Source organism: Mastomys coucha, unplaced genomic scaffold, assembly GCF_008632895.1.
Source record: "Mastomys coucha isolate ucsf_1 unplaced genomic scaffold, UCSF_Mcou_1 pScaffold2, whole genome shotgun sequence".
Taxonomy (NCBI): domain Eukaryota; kingdom Metazoa; phylum Chordata; class Mammalia; order Rodentia; family Muridae; genus Mastomys; species Mastomys coucha.
In genome coordinates this window covers 10,280,957-10,291,804 of record NW_022196902.1, presented here as the reverse complement: position 1 = coordinate 10,291,804, position 10,848 = coordinate 10,280,957, and the positions used below count along the sequence as shown (strand labels likewise).

Genomic DNA, 10,848 nt, shown 5'->3' with positions numbered 1-10,848 from the left:
TTCCTCCCCCTCTTCCTCCCCCTCTTCTTCCTCTTCCTCCCCCTCTTCCTCCTCTTCACCAGTGCTGTATTCAGAATCCCCACACTCTTGTTTACACAAAATAATCAGCATTCATTGTCACTTGTGAAACTGATTATTACATGAAAAATACCATTTAAGAATCATATATGCTCAGGTTAAAGATATTTGAGGGTAAAAAAAAATGGGCCGGTGAGATGGCTCAGCAGGTAGGAGCACCAACTGTTCTTCCAGAAGTCCTGAGTTCAAATCCCAGCTACCACATGGTGGCTCACAACCACCCGTAATGAGATCTGATGCCCTCTTCTGGTGGACTGAAGACAGCTTCAGTGTACTTATTTATAATAATAAATAAATCTTTTAAAAAAAAAGATATTTGAGGGCTTAGGACACTGTCACCCAATACAAAGTCACCATCTTGACTGCTAGTAGGTATAGACTTGTGAGTTGCCCTATCAGATGAGTCACCTGGTGCCCTATTAACATAACATTCTGAAGTGCTTTAGTGCTTCAGTGAGAGCACAATACAGGGCAGATCACAGGAGATCTGTCGGACATTTCCCTTTGTCAAGCTTGCTAGTCTACCTTGAAAGGAGTTATCTCCACACACTGGGGTTTAGTTTTAAAATTATAGATATTTGTTTAGAAGAGCTCATGAAACCACATTTATAGGACTGGAAATAATGGCATCTCCCAGATGGAAGTCCCAAGGGACTTGTGTAACAAGGGCTTTTCTGTCAAATCCAGATCTTTCCTCTCTCTGTGTCTGTCTTTCTGTCTCTCTGTGTATGTGTGTCTGATACTATCTATCTATCTATCTATCTATCTATCTATCTATCTATCTATCTACCTACCTACCTATCCACTTGTCTTAATTATTACACTGAACCTGAAGTGTCCCCACAGGTTCATGTGTCAAGTGTTTGGTTGCAGTGTGTGATACCATTTAGACATCTTCAGGAACCTACCTGGTGAAAGTTGGTTCCTAGTGTTTGTTAGCCCTTGTTCTGGTCCATGCAGTGTAAATAAGCCATTACCTCCTGCTCCAGTGGATATCTAAAGAGATGCTCCACCCTGCCTTTCCCACCATAATGGACTGAGATGACCTGAAACCATGAGCCAAAATATATTCCTTCTTCATGAACTTGCTTCTTTCTGTCAGGTGTTTTGACATAGTGTTTGTGACAGGGAAGAAACAGAGCCATCATTCTGTCAACTCTGTCCCCTGTCTTGCTGTCCTATCAGACCTTACTGCAGGCTGCTGCTTTGTGGTATTTATTTTTTATTAACATTGTGCAATTATGGTCGTGAGTGACAGTAGAATCAAAGTCTCATTTCACTGCCATTCCTGGCTCCTGAGACAGGCAGCTCTGTGCTTTCTGGGAAAAATATCAGCTGGGTGGAGAGTGACTAGAGAATAAATTATCTGTAAAAAAAAACTTCTACCATATGATCCAAAACTAGCTATGTGAGCTTATTTCTAGCAGTTGCCTTTATATGTAATAGAGATCACCAAGGCAAACCTGGCCAACAAAGCAAGCCTTCTCTATGAAGCTGCAAAGGCTGATGCTCGGTTACTGTTCTATGGTCACTCTTGCAAACAGAATAAGGGATGGCACCATGGAGTTTAAACAGCCTCTAAGATTTCTCCCAATTGTAACTATGCTCACTATATAACAGGAGAAGTCACCATGTTGATGTTCAACTGACATTACTAGGCTGCATTTTCAAGGCCTAAAATATATATCATATATTTAAAATTGTGTGTGTGTTTGTGCGCGCATGTGCACATGCATGTGTGCATGAGTACTGGCGCCTGCAGAGATCAGAGGCATCAGAACCCTGGGATCACCTCTTACAGAGGGCTTGAATTTGGTTACCAGTACCACACAGTGGCTCACAGCTATCTGAAAGTCAAGTTCCAGGGGGTTCTGACTCTGATGCCCTGTTCTGATGTCTACAGGCATGCACGCATGGTGTACATACATTCAGGCAAATCACTCATGCAATAAAATAAAAATAAATAAGCCTTTAAAACAAGAATGAGGGAGAGGAGGAGAAAGAAGAAAAGGAGGAGGAAGAAAAAGGAGGAGAAGAGGAAGAGGAAGAAAAGGAGACAAAGATGATGATAATGATGATGAAGGAGGAGGGGGAGAGGAAGAAGAGGAAGAGGGAGAAGAGAAAGAGGAAGAGGAAGAGGAAGAAGAAGAAGAAGAAGAAGGAGGAGGAGGAGGAGGAGGAGGAGGAGAAGGAGAAGGAGAAGGAGAAGGAGAAGAAGAAGAAGGAGAAGCAGCAGTGGCAGTTGTAGCCGGGGTGGGGTAAAGCTCCTGTGTATATACCACATGGTGGAATCCGATGTTAGCTCAGATGTGCATAGTAGGTTGATGCATCAACTTTTTTTTATTGTAGAATACCTGAAACAGTAGCAGGGGAAAGGTTGATTCTGGATCATAGTCTCTAAGGTTTTAGTCCACAATTATGTAGCACTGTTGTCTTGGGGCCTGTGGCCAGGAAGGGAGGGCATCGTGGAGGAAAAGTGATGTAGAAGAAACAGCTCATCTCTGGATGATCCAGAAAGTAAAAGAAAGTGGGAAGAGGAGGGCAAGCCAAGGACCCCAGATCCCTTCAAGGGTGTGCCCCTTTAACTGAATGTTCTCCCACCAGGCCCTCCTTCCTCATGGTGCTACAGACCAGAGACTAATCTGTCAGCATATGGCCTCAGAGGGCCATTTGAGAGTCAAGTAATAATAGACGGTTTTCCACATTATAGCAGGTACCTTTCCTGAGAAGTCACAATATAATTCTGCAGTGTTACAGCTGTCCTAATTTGAGATAGTGTGAGTTTGATTCTCATTTTACATCCGCAGCTGCTTTCTGCCACAGAGCCACTGGTATCTCCCCTGACTTGGCGATGTGATGGTTTCGTGACTATAAATAACTAGTGCTGTAACTTTGTTTTTAAAATGAGGAGTGTTCTACTCACAGGGAGTTTGAATTGCAAATTCAAAGAGCTCCTTCCCCCTAAGCCAAAAGTATAAAAATATGCCAGGCTGGCATAAGACAGCCATACCTGGAAAGGAAAAATTAGAGAGCTCCTAGAGCAGACAGGTGCCCAGGCTCTACTGGTACAGCCTGTAAGCAAGAAGAGAGCTGGGAGTGGTCAGTGCCCAGGAACCAGGACACCTGTACCAAACTGATGACATGACATGGTACAATGTAGGGGAAAGTTTTTATTGTAGATATGAGAGATAACAATCAAAGGCATCTGGATTGTCCAGAGCAGAGAGAAAGGAGTAAACTGAACATGACCAGGAGAATAGATGTGGTCAGGATTATCTTCAAGAAAGAAGAGGATAGGGGTCTTGGATGGGGTAGGGTGTAGAGAATAGAGAAAACATAGTGAAAAAAATAGGAACAGAGCAGGGAGAGGGAGGAAGAGTCTAGTGAGAGCAGCAGTTATAAGGAGAATAAGTAGCTGAGGGGAGGGAAGCTATTGACCTGGAGGAAGTTTAGGGTAGGGGAGGAGATTAGAAGGCCTAGGATGCCTAAATAGATTTTAAATTGTGTAACAGATACTTGGGATGCAGAGGGAGCCTTGGGCCAGCATGTGCTTTAATACGCTTTGCCAGAGATAATGGAAATAACTCCTTTTGGTAGACAGGAACCAGATTTACAAGTTCCTGAGGAATGCTGGCTTTTATCTAGCTGCCAGAAGCCCTCCTACAATCAAAGTTGAGGACATTTCTGAATATATGGACTGCCTTTTGGAGTTTGGGGAGCCAGAGATTCCTTTGGGCCTGACAGATGTCACATGAAATGACACAGCTATAGAATCCACTCATTTTCTTCTGGTGAGGTAAAAGGAGGCTTGGTTGCAAACTGATGTTTATAGGCAGGCCTGGTGGTGCATGCCTGTATTCACACACTTAGGCGGAAGTGCTATGAGGATCAGGAATTCAAGGTCAGCCTTAGGGAGCAATTTTAAGGAGAATCTGGGATATTGGAGATGCTTGTCTCAAGGAAACAAAACAAAACAAGCAAAATCTCAAACAAGGTGATGTTTGTCATCCAGCCTCTTCCAGGAACAGCGGGAGATCTCCACTAAGAGTGTTATCGTTGAGTAAGGTGAGCAGCAGTCATAACTGCTAGCTTGTTCTCCCAACAGGAACACAGGGCCATTGTTCTGTTGGTAGAGGCCTCTGGGATGCTGCCCAGATAACCAGGACACTCTTTTTACTTTGATGTCCTAATTTATAGGCAGACTACAAGATACAGTATGGAGAGAAAAGGCCACATTTAAATGTGAAAATCAACAAATCTTGGAAGAATGTGTGGAATGTTTTTATAGCACTTTATCATGAGTTGAAAAGGGGCTGAATTTTATGAAGTGTTAGGGTCTGTCCTTTCTAGCATCTTAAATGTGAGATAAGTTACTCTTGGGCAGCTTGGCAATGATGAAGCAGAGTCTAGGTTAAGTTCACTGTCAGGAGGGCTTGGCTGCTTTAAGCTTGAGAGACACCCTGGAGGTCAACATCTCCAACCCCACCCACCTCTCAGGCAAGAAGAAGCTAGAGGAATCTAAAGTCTGTTTATTTTTGTTGTTTAGTTTTGTGTGTACACGTGTGTATGCACACAAATATGTGTACTCGCAGACGTGTGGAAACCAGAGTGCTGGATATCTTCTGTTGTGCTCTGTCTATTTTATTTATTTCTTTATTTTGGTAAGCGGGGGGAAGGGGGCAAGCACGGACTCTCACTGAACCTGGAACTTTTTGTTTTGGGTGGATTGGCTGAACAGCAAGCACCGGGGATCCTTCTGTTTCTGCTTCCTAGGGCTGGCATGATAGATGGGCACTTTTACCCACTGAACCCTCTACTAAGCCCCTAAGGCTCTGGTCCCCAACCTTCCTAATGCTGCGGCCCTTTAATACGGTTCCTTGTGCTGTGGAGACCCCCCCAACCATAAAAATCATTTCATTTCTACTTCTTAACTGTAATGTTGCTACTTTTATAAATCATGATATAAAAAAATATCAAATATACAAGATATGTGATATTGACTCCTGTTGGGGGTCATGACCTACAAGTTGAGAACCATTGCTCTAAGGTATGTTATTAAAAACATAATCTTAGCTTAAGAGAGACACCTCCTTTATTAGGTGCTTAATTCAATGTGCTTGTGATAAAATTGGAAGGCATGTAGCTTCCCAGCATTCATATGGGCAGAGTACTGAACAGGTTTTCAGGGACTACAAGACTTACCTCCAGGTAACCAATTCCCGTTTAATCTTCAGGAAGGAAGTCCCATGGAAGACAATTCTCAGGACTTGAAGTCAGGTCCAAGCAAAAGTGACCTGAACATGGAGGTCCTGCTTAAGCTGGTAAGCCATCTACTACCAACTAGGATCTTGTTAGTGTTGTTGCTGACATGGAAGTCATTATTTACCCCAGTTAGTTCTTTGTTTTCCTTGAAAACATCCCTTAAAGAAAGGAACAACCCACCAACTATGTACATGTATTGAAGGAGGATCCAGGTGGTAGATTTTTTTTTCCTGGTAACTATGATGTAGACTCAAAAGAGATGATTTAAATGATGACGACAGGGAGAAAACCAATGTGGATATGACCCCATTATTTTCCATGACAGGTCATCATTTAAAGAAAGGACACACACTCATGAAGGTCTGTAGGTTTTTAAAAATGTCTTCTCTCATGAGTCAATACTGTCGTTTCCCCCCGTCTGTCTCCTCCCTCTCCTCCCTCCCCTCTCCTTCCTCCCCTCTCCTTCCTCCCCTCTCCTCCCTCCCCTCTCCTCCCTCCCCTCTCCTCCCTCCCCTCGCCCTCAGACCCACTCTTCCACTTCTCTTCAGAAAAGGGCAGGCCTCCTAGGGATATCAACCAAACATGGCATATCAAGTTGCAATAAGACTAGGCCAGGATGTGATGACAAAGGGCAGAAGGGCTGTTGGGGGGAAACTGGGCTCTGAGGAGTGTGGCTGATGGCTGGTGGGGTTTTACTTGCAGTTCTGTGTACCATAGCTGTTGGCCAGGAGATGAGGGGAGGGGATACTGTTGGGTGAAAGCTGAGTGGGGTCTGAGAAGTGTTGCAGGTCTGTGGGCGGGATCTTACCTGGGGTTCAGGATACTGGTGTGGCTTCTGATAGAGCAGGGGGCTTCTATTTGAGTTGTGGGCCAGGATAGGTCTGCAGTTTTTAATTTGGCCCACCTACTTACAGTCTATCTTTGAAAATTGACTGTGACATGCTCTGCTCTGGGTTGAAGCCTTTAGAGCGGATGCCACACATGCAGAGGATGTTCCAGCTGCTGAAATGTACGACACACAAGTACAATTTTGGCTTCACATTTGTTTACCTTTCTTTTCCTAAGACTCTAAAGTTGATGTTAGTATCCACAGTTTTACATATGAACATCTGAGTGAGAAAAACTAAGTGGCTTACCTGAGGATAGACTCCCAGAGAGAGAAGAATGTGTGAGATCTGCAGCCTTGAGCTCAAACATAGAGATCTTTATATCCCCCATCACACCTAGGCTGGGTCTAGGGCCCGTCTTGGCTTTAGGACATGGTTTCTCACTCTCCAAACAAGTGATAGCTAGGAATCAGCAAGGAAGACCATGTAGCAACTGCCACAGCCTTTTGAGTGCTAGGATTATGGGCAGTGGTGGCACACGCCATTAATCCCAGCACTTGGGCGGCAGAGGCAGGTGGATTTCTGAGTTTAAGGCCAGCCTGGTCTACAGAGTGAGTACCAGGACAGCCAGGGCTGCACAGAAAAACCCTGTCTCAAAAAACCAAAAAAAAAAAAAAAAAAAAAATTATTTTTGGCCATGGAAGGACTTGAATCTAGAGTCATCCTACACAGGTGAGCAACTGGTTGGGTTGTATCTCCAGCTCTGGGTTTTTTGAGACAGGGTTTTATTATGTGGGCCGGGCTGCCTTTTAATTTATAATCCTGTTGCTTCATTTAGCCTCTCAAATGCTGGGATTATAGGTATATGGACTCAGGTCCTGCCTAGAATTCTTGTTTGTTTGTTTGTTTGTTTGTTTGTTTTTAATTACTTTTATTTTTTTACAGTCGAGTTATTGCCCTCCTCCCAGTCTGGCCTCTCACAGTTCCTCATCCCATTCTTCCTCCTCCCTGTCTCCAACCAAGCCTCCCCACTCACTGGGGCCTCAGGTCTCTTGAGGGTTAGGTATATCTTCTCCCACTGAGACCAGAGCAGGCAGTCCTCTGCTGTATGTGTCAGGGGCTTCATATCAGCAAGAGTATGCTGCTTGGTTGATGGCTCAGTGTCTGAGAGATCTCAGGGGTCCAGGTTAGTTGAGACTGCTGGTTTTCCTATAGGTTTATCATTCTCCTTACTTTGTCCTATCTATGCAGAAGAAAATGCTGTTTGGTTAACAGAGTGAGCATAAAATCTCTTCTGGGATAGAAAGGTGGGAGCTGAATGAGTGGCCCTGAAACTCCCACAGCAGGGGGCGGTGTTTACAGGGGGTAGACTCCTCATCTTGGTTACGTGGGTGGAGGGAGGTAATATACTTGTGCATATGCAGTGGGTATCCCATATATAGGTTCTTATGCTATCCCAGTGGTCGAGGGAGAATAGAACAGAAGACACTCAGAGCAGGTGTGTGTGTGTGTGTGTGTGTGTGTGTATGGGCGCAGTACCAGTTGTCTATCTCAGCTTAGTAGACTTCAGGGTAGCTTCATCTAGATCTATACTGTTGCCATCTTCCCTTAAGTCAATCCCTATTATGAGTCTTGTCTCTTCCACTTCTTTAAACATCCTGCCCTGTGCTGAGTCCACAGTCATTAAATCTCATGAATCCCTGATGTTTCTGCAGGAGAGAAAGCTCCAGATGAACTCAGTAGAGAAACGAACCCGAGCTGTGAGGGAGCTTGTACAGAGCGAGAGGCGGTATATGCAGATGCTGGGAATCGTGCGGGATGTGTACGCCAGGCCCTTGAGGGCAGCGCTCTCCTCAAACAGAGCCATTCTGAGTGCTGCCAATACCCACATCATTTTTTCTGACATTCTGCACATCTTAAATCTCAATAGGTAAGCCCTAAAGATGGATTCTTTAAAAAACATTATTCCCCCACATGAGGGAAGAACAAACTTTGTTTCTAAAGCTCTACTATGGCCCAGCAGTTCTCTATCTTCTTGAGGATCCCATTACTTGGAAGAGCAAAGAGGCTCTTTTGCATGTCCCTTGATGGCCACAACCAGCATATGGCTTCCAGTGCCATCCCAGGCCCAGGTTACAGTATGTGAAAGAAGAATAATGCAATGCCTAAGCATTCTGGACTCAATATAATTGCTCACACAAAAGTCCATGGGAAAGAGTCAGTAATGTCTAATTGAATGGGCCAGGAGCAAAAGGATCCGATGGTCAATATGCCTTCCCATTGTGAGTTTCCTACAGCTGTTGAGAGATTAAGAAAAACAATAGCTTCTACGTATCGTAGAGTGAAATGAGCCAAGCGCTGGTCACAGTCAATTCCGCTGATCTGGAGAGAGATAGTTTGTCACCTCCTGGGTCCAGCTGTGACTAAGTGACAAGGCCAATGAGACACCTTTCAGTTTTCAAGACCTAGAATAGCTAAGAAGGCCACTTTGGATCTGTTGCGTATGCAGGCTGTATGTAAATTATGGTTCTTGACCTTGAGGCTTTTGAAACTGCCACTCTCCTCAGAGGACTGTGAGAATGTCCGTGGCCCTGACTCTCTGAGGCCACTCTCCTGAGAGGACTGTGAAAATGTCCGTGGCCCTGACTCTCTGAGGGTCGGACCATCAGAAGTGGTTCTATTGTGGGAAGCTGGATTATGACCCAAGGAGTTAAGGTCAAAGATGGGATCCTGGACAGCCAACCTCTTCCCTCATTCTGCCCAAATCCTATCCCGTCAAATCCACACTGTTCTGTGGTAAAGCTCTCAACTGGTCAAAATAAAGTCCTACCACAAAAGACTAAGCAGGAAAGCCCTACACTAATGAATTCATGGCTTATGTTTGAGAGACTTTCAGCAGGCTCCTATTTCAAGATACAATCTTCTCATATTGTAGAGAGTTTCTAGATAACCTAAGAGACAGACTACAGGAATGGAGCCCAGCTCACTGTGTGGGAGAAATATTCATAAAGTTTGGAAGCCAGTTGAACATATATACCAATTTCTTCAACAATTATCCAGTTGTTCTGAAAACCATCGAGAAGGTAAGTGGTTGTGCTATTTCCACCTAATCCTGTATTACCCAAAGGACTAAGGTGAATGGGAAGGGCTGCTTCTCAGCTGCTCCTTCTCAGCTCTCCTCCATACCCCCTGTACTTTGAGCTTCTTGAGAACAGGGACCTTGATGTTGTGGGAAATATCTAGAGCTAGCCCCTGGACCAGGCGATCTCACTCGATCGCCACCTTGCCAGCCCTGCTAGGTCACATGGCTCCTACCAGGCCATCTCTCAGATGCCCCCCCCCACCCAGTTCCTCTTGCTTTCATGCAACACCCTATATACCCCCTGGTTGGCCATCTCAACACCTAATTAATTACCTGGTAGAATCAGGACTCTTAATGTTTAATTAGCCAATCAGATTTATGTATCAATAATAACACAATTTACAAGATGCCAACACAATAATTTTAGAGCCAAATGATAATGATAAAGCTTTAACCCAATTATTCCAACCTTTTGATAACACCATGTCAGCCTCCATTCTGGTTCTCCCCCTCCTTCTCAGACCTCTCTCTCTGTCTCCTCCACTCCTCATTCTGCCTTCCATCTCCTGTCCAATCACAAGCCTCCTACTACCCTAATGTGATTGGACAGGAAAAATCTTGCAGCACCTTGACATAATACAGTGGTGGACACATAGCAGTGCTCAGGAACTGATAGTTGGCTCCAGCTACCTACTGCCAAATTTTCATGCACCCCAGCCAGGTGAGTCACAGTGTCATGTCATGTCACAGTGACAAGGCACTGAACAAGTAAGTTGAAGCAAGATTGTGAGCTCAGAATTCTCTCTGCTACTACAATACCAGGGCACACCAGCTCGGCTCTATGGAGAACCTGATTATGTCCCTTGACCTTGGACAAGAATTAGAGAAAACAGTATTATCAGAAACAACCTGGTAATAGAAGTTTTATGGCTATGGTAAATACTGATACCTACTTCATTAGCATAGTGAGCACATACACTCAGTACATTTAGCTGTGGCAGCTATTAATATCAACACCAAGAAATCTTCTTAAACCCTGCAATGTTCTTGGAGCTTGCAATCAGCAAATCTTTGACTCAGACATTAGCAACATTAACATTTTTTAGACATGTACATACTGAGTAGTAGCACCTAATTTCACAGGTATACCAGTGATGATGACAGAGTACATTTGAAATGGATATTAGAGTGGAATACTTTTGTAATGCTGCTCTGAAAAACATGAATGACCGAAGCATTAAAGGTGAATATCAGTGATAGTCAAACTCTTACAGAAATAACCCAGGATTTATTGCATGGCAGGCACTGTATGAGTGGGATTCTGTCCTGTACTATGAGTTTAATATTCTACCCATTTTCCAGATGAGAAAGTCAGGAAACCTGACAAGGTCATCTACTCATTTATTCTAGTTCTAATCTAACCCCACCTTAACTATAAATCTCTTACTACTCCCCTCTATTGATTAAGTAAATGGATATACTTAGATCTGTGTTATAATTAAAATATAAGAGTTAATATATTAGAACACATGAATAGTACTGAAACTTAGATTAGATGGAGATGTTATCTTCTTGCTTTGACTACTCTGTAAATGCTAC

The 10,848-nt window shown here is 43.9% G+C and overlaps 1 protein-coding gene across 1 annotated transcript in view; it reads left to right on the top strand.

Moving 5' to 3' along the window:
* The window catches only part of Ect2l (epithelial cell transforming 2 like), a 73,236-nt gene that overhangs the window by 48,182 nt on the left and 14,206 nt on the right, over positions 1-10,848 (top strand). Inside the window, exons 13-15 of the mRNA XM_031380744.1 lie at positions 5,313-5,399; positions 7,883-8,097; positions 9,103-9,250. Coding sequence (XP_031236604.1) covers positions 5,313-5,399; positions 7,883-8,097; positions 9,103-9,250 — 450 coding nt within the window. The remainder of the gene's footprint in view (positions 1-5,312; positions 5,400-7,882; positions 8,098-9,102; positions 9,251-10,848) is intronic.